Source organism: Lytechinus pictus, chromosome 12 (assembly GCF_037042905.1).
Source record: "Lytechinus pictus isolate F3 Inbred chromosome 12, Lp3.0, whole genome shotgun sequence".
NCBI lineage: Eukaryota > Metazoa > Echinodermata > Echinoidea > Temnopleuroida > Toxopneustidae > Lytechinus > Lytechinus pictus.
Genome location: NC_087256.1, coordinates 30,686,007 through 30,700,746, shown reverse-complemented (window position 1 = coordinate 30,700,746; position 14,740 = coordinate 30,686,007). Strand labels below are relative to the sequence as shown.

Genomic DNA, 14,740 nt, shown 5'->3' with positions numbered 1-14,740 from the left:
ATGATAATAGGCCTAATAATAACAATAATGATGATAATAATAATAATGATAATAATGATGATGATAATAATAAATAATAAGAATGATGGTGATGATACTAATAAGACATATGACTGAATGAAATAAAAACAATGCATAACACGCATGACTCTCTCGCAAATAATTATGAGCCATTATTTTGATCAGTAAGTTTCCTGTACTTGTTTCCTCATATATATTTTTTGCTTTAAATTCTTTTATTGCTTCTACCAGTGAATACAAACATGAACTGGCTTCATAAATTTCATACATCGTAATAATTAACTTAAAGGGGAATCCAACCCAAATAAAAACTTGTTTTTATAAGGAAAAGAAAAATCAGACAAGTTGATAGGTGAAAGTTTGAACAATATTGGACAAACAACAAGAAAGATATAATTTTTTTAAAGTTGTAAATATTGGTAATCACTATACCCATGGAGACTTCAAATTGGCCGCATATGGGATGGCATAGTGATGTAAGGCAAGGACTACTCTTCCATGTACTCCAATACATATTATGGCTAAAATGTCATTTTTCCCAAAAGTTTTATTTAAAATTATATTTTTCTTTCATGAGGACATAAAACAATATACTACCTGGGTTATATTTAGATTACTGCCCCAGGGGAATGGGTACTTAGGAGAAAACCACAAATCCCTGATAACAAAGTACATGGCCTATGGGAAAGTTGTCCTTGCCCCTTGTCATAATTTACTTACCCAGTTGCCAATTTGAAATCTACATAGTATTAGTGATCTCAATTTCAAAGCAGCTATAACTTTCTTATTGCTTGACAGCTTTCTTTCAAACTTTCACCATTCTGTTTAATTTATTTTTCTCCTTCCCAACACAACATTTTATGGCCAAGGCTGGATTCCCCTTTAATAAATGATACATCAAGGTCCCAATAAAATAAGTAATTCATAAACATATGTATAAATTTATGAATTAATCAATTCATTTTCCAATTCACTGAAATAAATTAAGAAATATGAAACAATATTATGAGTCGTGCCATACTGCATCCCCCATGAAAAGAGGACAAAGGACAGCTTTGAAACATTTTTAATCGTGATTTGTTAGTGTCAAAACAATTATAAATATGTAATATAAACACAATACAATGTCAATCATGCACGATGAGATATATAGGCGGTATATATCATTTATATACCACGTTTGGTTGTGTTGAGAATAGAACGCGATATGGATGTTGAATTGTGTTGTCTGCTGGCCGAATGTCCAGACTCGTTGACACACACACAAAGCAAGCTTGTAAAGTGCTCTCAGTGCAGTGAGGCGTGATACACAAAACCGGTTTAAAGGGGTTCCCAGTGGCAAGTTTGACCACAGGTATTCCACAGTGTGTGATACACATCAAGGTTTGTTTAACTCGAGTGGTAAATATACGAAGCATGCGTGTCTGATCGCTCGCAAGGAGAACAGGATCATATCTCGAAGAACTCGCGGCGCGAGATGTAAACACTCACACACCGATTTCATTCAGCGATCTACAGTGGGTTTACAGCAGTTCAGCTATACCACTTGGATACAAAGCCGACATATGTACGATGGTCTTTGAGGACAAACATTACTATTCAACATAGAAAATCTGGTGTCGACAACTAGTGGGCCTACATCGGAGTAGACAGGGTATTTGTTGGTAGTAGCCATAACAATATTTCAGTTTCACCATGGTGGAAGAGGATTCCATGACCAACGGAAACGCGGCGAATGGTGTCGCTGCTCCTGCAGGCAACACTGCGGACAGTCAAGTCGTCTACCGACCAAATAAGAATGGTGATTCCGATGTTGAAACCAGACTGGCCGATAAGGCGAGAGAAGCCGGCGATGATGATGCTGGATCCACCTCGGATAGCAATGTGGAGCTCAAACGCGAGATCACGCTTTTCGGCGGTGTCGCGGTCAACGTCGGTGTAATCATCGGCTCCGGCATCTTCATCTCGCCGAAGGGTGTCCTGATCGGGTCGGGGAGTGTCGGTATGACCATGGTGAACTGGTCTATCTGCGGGGTGTTCTCCATGATCGGAGCCCTGTGCCTTGCAGAGCTGGGGACGATGATCCCATCATCGGGAGGCTTCTACGTGTACGCCCAGCAGAGCTTCGGAAACTTCTGGGCCTTCTTGTTGCTCTGGACAATGAGTATGATGATGCAGCCGGTAGCCATTGCGGTGATCACATTGACGTGTGCTCAGTATGTACTTGAACCTTTCTTCATGATGGCCGAATGTAATCCTCCTGCCTCTGCTATCAGTATCCTGGCAATATGTGCACAATGTAAGTATACAACTTTCGTATCATCATCCCACCGCTGCCACAGTATAAACCTACATACTTGAAGCAATGTAATTACCCAATACTGCCTGATGCATGATCATGATGATGATTTTAAAAATCACGAAAAATAGATGGGCAGATGATGATGATCATGAGCAACCATACTTTACAAATGTCGAAATTGTAGTTAGCCAACAAAGAAGTTCCACACACACTACCACTCTAAACATGGTGGCAAGAGTTCCATATGCACCCCCTACCCATTATTGAGTAAAATGGGAACATGCATGTTGCTTTAGATACCCAATTTTAGTTTGTAAATTTAACGCAATGTTGCGTTGAGATAGCCCAATATGGGGTTAAAAAAATACACAGCAAACATGTATGTTCCCTTTCTACCCGATATTGGGAAAAATTGATTTCCTTACACAGATTTATCATCTTTGATTAGGGGAAAAGTGATGGTACTGAATATAGTGGTATTATTACATTGTAACATAATTAAAAAAAAAATCAAAATCACAGGGATATCTTTTGCATGATATTTTTTTCTTCATGTTTTATTTTGTTTTATATGCATCCGCACAATCGAAATAATGTTAATATAACATATAGGCCCAAATAATAATTCCTTGTAACATCTTGATATTAACCCAATTATAACAAAAAGAGGCATGAGGGAAGGTGTTGATCTTTAAAGACGTACTATCTCATGAGCAGTGATCTATTTTTGTTTTTAATTATTTCATAATCTAAAAAAGAAGACAGATATGGTTAAAGGGGTGCTCCGGGCTAAAAATATCATAGCTGAATAAATAGAGCAAAATGCCGAAATTTTCATCAAAATCTGATAACAAATAACGAAGTCATTGAATTTCACAGTTAAGCAATATTTTGTGAAGTCATTAGGTGGGCTGATGATGTCACATCCCCACTTTCCTTTTTCTTATGTTATTACATGAAATCATAAATTTTCCATTATTTCATACATCGTCATGTGTAAATGATGTGTCTCCTTCATAATGAAATAAGTTGCAGCAACGAATATATATTAATGCACTAAATCAGCTGCCAATCCAATTTTAAGTTCTTGGAGGAAACAAATTGAACTTATTGAAGAAACCGAATTTCATAAAATAAAATACAAAAGAACAAGTGGGGACTCGGGATAATTATGACATTATCAATTTGCTCATTGAATACGCATGAATACATGTACATGCCTAGAATTGTTGGAAGCGAGCAATTTTTAGTCGCAAAATGCAAGCTTTCCAGAGATAAATACTTCCACATTAATATTTCGTGTCGATGGTAGCATTTAGAGCAGACAGTCTGGGACTATAACACACGTTATGCCATGTGCTGATCATAGCTCAAGCTAATATTGCACCCGAAATCCCTACTCCACATATTAAACAATACAAGATAGTTGATAATGATCTGCTTCTATCACTATAACTTAAGGCAAGTCTAATTTTGATTTATCTTGTCAAAAACTGTACTTCAGAATTGGACCATTGATATCATCGTCGATAAAGAGATATAAACTTCACGGCAAATGGGTGAATAGACGTGTTTGGTTGAGTGCTTGGCAAACGGTTCTCAAGGAGTGGGCGGGGTGCCGTCATGTTTTCGAGGATCTGCGACCCCTTTGGCCATCTGACATACATACACCTTGGTCCATATTGACAAAGGTGTGCTTTCTCAGTTGTCGAAGAACAGGTTCAAGAACGATAAGATAGAAATGGCATGATTCTTATCTGAAGTATTCTTTGGGGGAAAAGGGGGAAAATCATTTCTGGCGAACCATTTTCATGCAAGATCTTATTGTCATTAATATTCATAACGAATCACCTTTCCTCAATCTTTCCCAAAATACCACCCATAACAGCAACAGCCTGCTTGTTGTTGATGGTGGTATAATGGTATTTGTAAGAAAAGCATGGACACTAACATGTCCTCTCCCATGGATCTGGTGATGAGGACAATTGCCTATACTAGAGGGCACTATCGGTTGACCTGATCTAGTGTCCCTGTACAGGGACACTAACCTGATCTTGGTGTCATTTCCGTCACAATCTTTCGAGTATCATAATTAAATATTTCAATATTAGTAAGATTCTTAGTCAGTCATGCATATGGACGTGCTTTGGTGTAAGCGGTTCCGACCCCTGCCGAGGGTGGTGTGTTCGAATCCCACCAAGGTACTAGCATCCCTTTGGTTAACAAGTCTACTCCAAGGTGTTCAACACGTACCCGGCAGGATGCGAGGCTCGGAGGGTCTTGACTGAAATGCTCCACAGGGAGTGGAGTATGTCCATACACCGAACTGTGTTGGCAAGCTGCCTTAGAATTAAATGGAGACGTTGTGATGTGATCAATACTGCTTAAAGGCAGATTTATTATGACATACATGCCTTTGAAAGAGTAATTACGGGTTTTCCTTCATAAGATCCATTAATCCTATATGTTATCATACCACCACTCTACTTCTTATACATTAGTCATAAAGACACCACATGGGTTCATTGTTCTACAAGGATAACCCATGCAGAAGAACGAGATGATATTATAATTTAATTGAATTGATAACTTTATTATCTCCTGACGGGAAATTTGCCTTTCACTGGTACATTACTAATACAAAATAATGCTTTCAAGGAAATGAAGTTTACAAATGAGATGAGGAATATGAATAAATCAACAAGTCGGCAGGAATACTAAACTTAATTTAAACATAGGGTTTATATGTACATGGTCAATGTCTCGTAACAATAATTACAACTTTCGAATAGAGATTACAGTATAAAGAATCAAGAATCCGGGCATACATTCATTCGGTGGCTAATTGTCAAATTGATCAGTATCTTTGTGCAGTAGCAATTGATTCTGATCCCTTCTTCCTGATCTTTATTGTTCAAGGAAATATTGAGTTTATAGCATGACGTTACATGATAATTCGTTCAATGAATGCGATTCTTGAAGATCGTGTAAAACAAACAGGGAAGGTAGGAGAAGAACACTCCAAACAAAGCGATGTGGAATTTAAAAAAAGTTTTCACAATTCACTTTATACCTATCCCATTTCAACCGTCTTCGTGACTCTACAAGACGTGGTAGTAATAAGTATAATAAAAGAAATGTCAATTTTAGTAATTATGTTCTCGGTATTCCGGTATTTCATTGTGACAAGGAGGCTGTTCTCACTACGTTCCTAAAACTAGTTTACTGGGAACCGGTTCAGAAAGCCAGTTTGGAAGATCGCTTTGCTAGCGTTCTCACTTGATCACACGAAAGTGGTTTTCAAAATCACTTCACGTAAAGCGCTCTTGTTGCTATGGAAACGCTCTCAGTGGGGTGACACGTTTCGCGCGAAATTCGAAACCGCAGCATAGGCATTCTACACCTGTCGTGTGGAGTAGCGCGCTCAAAATGTGCGAAGATCGCTTCCCGAAGAACGGTTGTGTCCTCACTTACGCTAAAACCACTTTTCCGATGCGAAGCGATCTTGAAAACTACATCGCGAGGTGGTCTTCCAAACTGGTTTGGAAGAGCGCTTCCAAGAGCGCTTCGACCGTTCTCACTTAGCGTTAAACTAGTTTCCACTAAACTAGTTCCCACTAAACTAGTTTAAGGAACTGAGTGAGAACAGCCTCAAGGGATAACATAAGGACAAGTCCACCCCAACAAAAGTTGATTTGAATAAAAAGAGGAAAATCCAACAAGTATAACACCTGAAAATTTCATCAAACTCGGATGTAAAATAAGAAGGCTATGACATTTCAAGGTTTTGCTTAATTTCACTAAACCTACTGGTGGATATGCAAATTAGGAGACTGATGACGTCATCCACTCACTATTTCTTTTGTATTTTATTATATGAAATAGGGAATATTCTATTTTTGTCTCCTCATTGTCAAGTGAAACAATTATTCCTCCCTGAACATGTGGAATGAGCATGGTTTAATATGATTCAGTCAAGTTGGTCCTTATGGTCATATCTATAAAAAAAAAAAATGAAATATTGTATAATTCAAAAAAAAAAAAAAAAAAAAAATAGTGAGTGAGGGACATCATCAACTTTCTCATTTGAGTTGTGCATATCACTGTTTTGAGAAAAATAAGCAAAACTTTAAAGTGTCATAACTATCTTATTTTACATCCGATTTTGATGAAATTTTCAGCGTTTTGGTAGTTTGATTTGTCTCTATTTATTCAAATCAACGTTTTCTGGGGTGGTCTTGACCTTTAATTTTATGACGTGGCTTCAATTCAAGATCATACAATCAGTGAGTTGGGATACAATGCAGGAGCCACAGGAAGTCGTACAGAGGATTAGTACTTCACACACAAAAACGTAGACCCATATCGACCGGCTGGATCTATCTGCCCTCTACAAGATTACGTAATTGCATTGTATTCAGAGCGATCGTGTGTCCATCCAACGGGTTGTTGCACTCTTGGCCCGATATGAAAGAATTGAGAACAAAAACCAATAAGGAACAATAAAAAGGGTTTAAGGTCGGGTAGAGGTCAAATAATTTCTGAGGTTTATAATTTTCGCGTGCAAATGGAATGTACAGTCGGAACAACGCATTGATTCCAAACTGACTGATGATATAATTATGCTAATGGTATTAAAGGGATGGTCCGGGCTGAAAATATTTATATCTTAATACATAGAGTAGAATTCACTGAGTAAAATGCCGAAAATTTCATCAAAATCGGATAACAAATAATAAAATTATTGAAGTTTAAAGTTGAGCAATATTTTGTGAAAACAGTCGTCATGAATATTCATTAGGTGGGCTGATGATGTCATATCTCCACTTTCCGTTTTCTTATGTAATTACATAAAATCATATTTTTTTCATTATTTCATACTTGTGTGAATAATATGTCTCCCTTATAATGAAAGAAGTTGCTGCTATAAATATCTAATGCACTAAATCAGTTGACAATCCAATTTTTCTAGTTCTTGGAGGAAAAAATTAGAATAAACCTAATTTCATATAATAAAATACAAAAGAACAAGTGGAGATGTGACATCATCAGCCCACCTAATGAATATTCATGACGACTGTTTTCACAAAATATTGCTGAACTTTAAAATTCAATAACTTTGTTATTTGTTATCCGATTTTGATGAAATTTTTGGCATTTTGCTCAGTGAATTCTACTCTATTTATTAAGCTATATACATTCTTTCAATCCGGACCATCCCTTTAATATCGTAATAACTTTGATTGTTCGGTAGTCGGTTTCGCCAGTATTTAGGCCTATAGATACATGTAGGTTCTACATCCCATGATATTCAATTGTAGTTTCAATTCCCTTCATTTGGCAACGACAGTGTGAAAAATAAAACCGGCACAATCAACCCTACATTGCAAAAACGCTGTTAAAAAATTTTAAGCAACGCTGTAAAGCCGGTCACTCTAACGACTGTTGATTTTTGAACAAGTTGTTTTAAAAAATAAACAAAATGTTTTTAGAAATTAAGCAAATAGCTTGACGGACTTCAACAGTTTTGCTTGACATTTTTTCAAGCGTTTTGACAGTGTGTAATTTACATTCGTATCTCGAGTTCGTGTTCTTCACTTGATTTCTTTTCAGCATGGCCAGTTTCAGTTGAAATATTCGCATTGCCAGAAAACGACTATTGATAAAAATTGATCTGCTAAAAACGTGAAACTACGAATTCGTTTGAAGGCATTTGTCTTCATCAATGAGCTGGTTACAGTTCAGTGGTCTACATCCGAGCAAGTACAGAAATGCAGAATTGCTATATCATAGAAATGCAAATTTTCTCACTGAGGAAAAATTACAAATTGATTTTGTGCAATTACGTAGGGCCTACATGTGCCCCTAAAACTTTAATAGGCAATAGCTTAATGAGCCAGGCATTTTGAGGGGGCCAGATATACGGATGGGGCAAAAGATACGAGCGAAGCGAGCAAGCAAGCAGAAGAAATGTTTACCCTTTTAATGCAAACAAATCTATTTTTTCTTATATTTTGACATATACGCCAGTGCGGGTAATTCACTTTGTGGGATATCAGTGTTGGGCATCCAAACAGCAGTGAGTGTATCTTGATAGGAAATTATAGGCCTATTTAAACTAGAACTGGCAAGGTTTTTAATACTTCCGATGATTATTATTTACACCTGTCTTCAAAATGAGTAACGCCCATAAAATTGATGTTCAGCTGTCCGCAAACTTTCAGCCGAGTTTGAAATCTTTTGAACTACAAATAGGGTTATACATATATATATGGCAAAGTTACCATAATAGTGAATTTTGTGCAACGGATACAGGGCTTAAGACAGAAGTCCTCAAAATACACCTTCAGAACACCACCACAAATGCTTTGAAAAAGGAAACCAAAATTAGCATTGAATACCCCTCGTTCGATCCCAGAATCGGTGTTGATTATCCAACGCATGTATCTTGACAATAATGAATAAACTTGAGGAGTACCACCCCCCCCCCCCACTTATCCCTTTCATGCCTTTTCTCCTTAGAAATTGCCATCGTAACATTTTAAAAATAATCCCACCATGGGAGTTAGACTCCTTGACTCCACACTCCTTGATGCAACCAAAGAAAATGCTCTAGACACATCATTTTCAGTTTCAGAATGCAGGAAGTGAAGTGGTAATCTGCTCGCTCAGTTTGCTCTCTCGCTGTCTTTTGATTATAACCTTTCCGTATACCCTTCGTGAAAAATAATAAAGCTATAACCATTCCTACTTTAATGGACTATTATATCACCAAATCCCTTGCCGCCTGCTTTATTTTTATTAACTAATATTCACTCGACCGTATACTCTTATGAATTATTTTTTTTAATGACAAAGGCATTCAAAAAAACTCAAAAGAGTGCGCTGGTATACAATTCATTTCCATTACTTGGACATGTGCCAACTTAAATCATGTGGTTGAATTTTATTTTCATTCTTGAAAAATAAATCAGGATGAAGATTGTGAAGGGCATCGATATAAGTATAACCTTTGCTTTGCTTATATAATGGTTTATATCAAATCCAACGAAGGAAGTCTGTAAGCGATATATGACATCATCAACGTGCACTACAATGGCGTTCATTGCTAGACATCCGTAATTTTTATCATCTTTGATTTACATAGGATGCATAATATTGGGCGTAACGGTGTTACAGGAATTAACTTGGATTACCGAGTCTCGTTTGAAATAATCATAGAGGTTCAAACGATAACACACGCTCGTTCACAATGTCATTGTTTGTTTATCTTTAATAATTAATGAAATCCTCTCAGAACAATACATGTAGCTTAGCATCAAAGAGGATTTTGAATTTTTTTTTCATTTCAAGTAACGGAAAAATAGGGAAACGATTGGGAGACCTATTACCTGCATCGAAATTTATTTCCGCGATCGCGCCTGACTCTTGAGGAGAAGCAGAGTTTTGTCCCAAGCGAGAAGTATGGAATGCTATTTTGTAATTTTCAATTATACTTTTTGCTCAATCTAGCACAAATTCTCTGTCTTTTGACTGAAGGATGTATCAGGGTCTCGTTTCATGGCAAATACCATGGTAAGAGAACCTAGCGGTAAATAACAATCTAGGTTTCCATGGTAGTCGCCATGATGGTCATGTCTAGTATGAAACGGGTCCCAGATTTGATATTTTTGCAGAAATTCATTAACAACTTTGGTTCTTCGACGATATGTAGGGCTTTTGTAGGCCCACCTGTAGATGCTTGGGAGGTTAGAACCCAACATGGCTTGGCGTGATAAGCAGGAAAACTGCCCCGCCCCCATATCCCCCCTCCAACCACCAAAGGGAAAACAAACAACGGTACGACCAATGGAAACAGCACAAATGTTATATTCTATGGACCTCCATGTGATTGATCATTGAAGTATAAATTATAATTATTTACCGTTTTCATTTATTCATGTCATTATGTTGCGTTATATTGGACCCTGCATACATTTTAACTCACCCAAGGGCCATAAGAACGATTTCTTGATCGGGATGCTGGTTTAGAAGAAAACATTGACAAGCCCCCCCCCCCCCAAATGAAACAGGTTTTCAATGCAAACTGAATGTGATTTCGGTAAAATTTCAACTTTTTAGCATACCTACACTCTTAAAATAGTTGAGCAAAAAAAATGCCTAACCTTTAACCAACCCTGGGCAACACACTTTCTTCCCTACTATTGGTTAAAATTTGCCCAATTGGGTAATAAAAACAAGTATATATTATATATATTTTTTTAACCAACATTCATTACCCAACACTGTGGACACCAAGGGGCGCTGCCTACAATGTATGATGTATAACATACACAGCACCCCCCTCCCCTCTCCCTAGGCAAATCTTGGGGTGCTTCAGTGACCTCCAGCACCCCCGCTTCCCAGGGCCATCGACACACCCTCATCGTGATGACTGGACATTGAACTTGTGTCACTTAAAAAGCTTAGCCAACAATTAATCCCCAAAGTACAGAAGTGCACATGACCCCTTCGAAAATGACCATTTCCGATACATTCTGTCTCAGTTTAGCTCATTAAATGATAAAGGCAAACCCATGCAAGATAATAGGCCTTTGAGAAGAAAGGAAACAACAAATTTTGCTTTGCAAGCAAGTCTGGCCATGCTTCTATGTGAACTCACTGGGTTCAAAGTTCTGCCAGTTTTCAAAGAAAGGTAGTTGATATTGTTGTTGTTTTGGACTTAAGGTGTGTTAGTCTGGTTCGGATTACTTTCAAGGCACAAATTTATTTTGGCACAATCACAATCTTTGAACGGTGTCTATGAGGTTGATTCGTAAATATTCTCGATTTGAACAACAACAATGATCATTTACAATAAAGGTCTATCGTCAGGTTGCTTTTTAGCCATAACCCTTCCGTTTGATGAAAGTGGTCTGAATGTTTAGCCTATTGGCACTGAATTTGGCTTTTGTAATTTCTCAAAGTGCATAATGCAGAGTCTGAAGTAGTGAGACTAGATTCACGATGTGCTGTGGCTGGCACAGAGAGAGAGAGAAGAGAGAGAGAGCCTTTGGAGTCTAGTCGTCACTCTAGACATGGTTTTAGTTATAGTGTCAGATATGAGGCTTTGCTTGCAAACTAACCCATCAGCCCTTTGGGGATTGTGCTAGACTTTTCTCAAGAGTCCTCAAGACCCACTTGTTGGTTGATGTACCAATTCATAGTCTGCGCCTGCAGACTAGCTATGTCTCGGCGATATGACGCGTGCATTACGTGTAGTCTCGGATTGCAGACAGTCACTTATCATTAAGGCATGTTATATTATTTATCGTCTCATAAAGTTAAGCCATGGGTGGTAGTAAGAATGATTTGTAGATCTATATTACTCGTAGGTCTATACTCGCGGGACTTTTTTATCTTTAAAGTTACATGTATTTCTGGTTTAAAAGCAACACTTCGGCTAAGTTTGGGTGTGCCAATGAAGTCCTTTCAAAATGCTAGGCGTGATTTGTCTTACTTGAGGTAGTGACAAGGGGTCCGTAACACAAAGCTTAGCAATGATCGTAGACATTTTTATACGACTGATTCCATTGACTACAATGTACAATCAATCGTAAAAATCAAGCGTACGATTAATCGCTAACCTTACGGGACCCAGGTTTTTTTTATCGTGTTAATCAGTAGCCTAATGGCTTCCTATTACGCAATTAGTAAGAATTAGTGGGATGTTAATCATTGGCTGAACCAGAAAGTACATTGTACTGACACCACCAAAGTGTTGTTACTATAGTCATACATATCATACGATAGATTAAGAAAATGAAATGGTATAGCTCTCGAAAACGATATCTACATTTATACCTAGTCTTCAGGCACAGACCCTGATTGAAACTTTGATCAACAAGTGTGTCTTCTCGCAAAGACTAGCACATTTAAAACTTGAGAGGACCTTCAATACACAAGGCATGAGTAGGCTGCAATTCAGACCCTTTACTCGAGTGAAGGGTTTGCACAGCATACCAATTTATACCAGTGCTCAATCAAAAAAGTAGCACCGTTTAAACTAACTCAATAGAAAACATCCGTTTTGATAGTTGTAAACCGTTTGTCTTGACCATTTATTGAATTTACAGAAAAAAAATCCTCAAAAGTTAATAAGACTTCACATTGATCATTCTTGACAATGACATGCCTCGCTATTGCTCATATTTCATTGAAAGCACTTCCCAACGGTTTAGGAAAAGTGGTTAAACGGTTTGCAATAAATTTGGCCATCATTATTGATACTTGAGAAAATATTTTGAATAATCTCATTATTATCCATCTGATATTTACATAGGCCTTTACTTTCAAGGTTTTTTTTTTTAATAGAGAGAACGTGTATCAGGAACTCGTTACACGCGGACCTACAGTTCCCTCCATCAGAAATGAAAGAAAGATGCCCGTGCTGGTGTATTTTACATGAATAATAATCTTTAATGTAATTTCCTAAAGAAATCCAATGTAAACATATAGGCTTGAATATGTAAGCTGGTACTATAAGGTGCCATGAGCCTAATTACATCAGGAGGGCTAAAGATATCCGTTCGACCCAACCCGAATTTTTAAAATTTGATATTGCTGATTGACAAAAGTGTATGAATATGATTCAAAATCTAACACTGATTCTAGAAATGGTAACTACTGAACTTCCTTTGCCCAATTTGGGAAGATATATCAATGATTTGGAACTATTTTTTGACTGGCGGAAGAATTGGGGCTATTTTACTGTTTCAGTTGATGAATTTGATCCCATCATAGTTATCTTCATAAATGGCGATTTATTTTTAAAATGAGCTGGCTACGATACCCTTCTCTGGTCAGATATTGAATGTCAGATATATATCCTATCCAAAGGTAGTAAACATTCGACCCTCTAATTTCACATTTATTTTTGATGAATTTTTCTTAAGTGCCATTTTAACACACAAGTCTATGGGGACTGTTTTACGCGCGTGAGACCTATAAATGTATAGGCCCACCATTGATAAGTGGCACGTGAAATGAGTCTTTCATGTGGACATGCTGGACTTCACAGATGCAGCTGTCACGATTCATTTCCTTTCTTGTTTCCAGAGGTGCCCCTGTCCCTGGCTCGCACACAGTCAAGCTCAGGTTCATAATTGAAATGGGTAACCGTCCAATTGTGCTCAGTCACACTCACTGAACCGGCTCCAAAACCGACCAATGCTATCACATTGGTAATAACGTAATAGATTTATCGGTCTGGAGTTGGATTATCCGGTGTGACTGTGGTAAAGTCGGTTCGATAGATTGATGACCTTGGTAGCCAGAGGTCAGGAACGCGCGTGTAATGCGATGGCAAAATATCAAACAAATTATTCGTAAGGAAATTGGGCAGTCATCGGCTGCAATTCTGTGAATGATGCTGTTGTCTATAGCTTCTCTCTGTCGACGACTGGATAGTGCATTTATACTGGATTTCAAGTAACTGAGAAATCAAGGGCAGGGTGTCCACATAATAATGGAACTTCTCAGTTTTGAAATCCCATGAACGTTTTTTTTTCATATTTTTTCCCATAAATCAATGAAAACAAATATTTGCTTTAAACGCATAATCTGCCTTAATCGCCTCCAATATTATTGTTCAGATCCAACCCTTTCCCAACGGACATTTTCGTTCATTTTCTGAATGGTTTACATTACAACCGATGGTAATGGAATTTCCAAAGGATGCATCCGGAGAATGATAAACTAGTATTGTAGTAAAGTTATTTTCATGCATCCATGTATATTCAATAGTTCTTTCTTATTCGTGGTTTGCATGTTCAAAGCCATAATTGTTGATGGGAACCAATGCATGACATCCACTAGTTTCAAGTTGAACGTACAAGGTCAATCATGTCAATGGCAAGGTTGATTGGTGGATGAAATCAAAGATCTCTCGCAGTTATCGTATAGGAGAAACACCATTGGACCCTGACATGAAGCGAATGGTTGGTAATCAGCATTGACCACTGTTATAAGCTACTCAAATCCTTGCATCTGATTGGCTAAGAGCAAACTTGTCAGTGAAAATCAATGGCAAGATGCTTCTTGACCCCCCCCCCCCAGCATGTACTTAATAAATACTTACTTAAATAGTTTATCATGTTTCTTTCGTTGGTATTACATTGGAGATGTCATCCATAGAATATCCGTTGGCAAAAATATTGAGTCATTTAGTGAACGCGCGAAGCGCGCTCAGTTGCAAGGTATACTGACCTAGTGACCTAGTAGAGACATTTTAAGGACGTTGCCATTAAACGGATATGTATCTCACTGGTCAAACAATGCGAGCGCGAAGCGCGAGCTGAAAATTTAGGATATTCAGGCCTGAAGAGGGGCATTTTAAAGCTTGTTTGTAGGAGTTCACGAAGACCATATGTATTTCAC

At 37.7% G+C, this 14,740-nt stretch overlaps 1 protein-coding gene across 1 annotated transcript in view; it reads left to right on the top strand.

The window, feature by feature from the left end:
• The first annotated feature begins 1,371 nt into the window (after positions 1–1,371).
• Positions 1,372–14,740, top strand: part of LOC129272727 (Y+L amino acid transporter 2-like) — a 43,544-nt gene continuing 30,175 nt past the window's right edge. Inside the window, exon 1 of the mRNA XM_064107381.1 lies at positions 1,372–2,320. Coding sequence (XP_063963451.1) covers positions 1,717–2,320 — 604 coding nt within the window. The 5' untranslated portion in view covers positions 1,372–1,716. The remainder of the gene's footprint in view (positions 2,321–14,740) is intronic.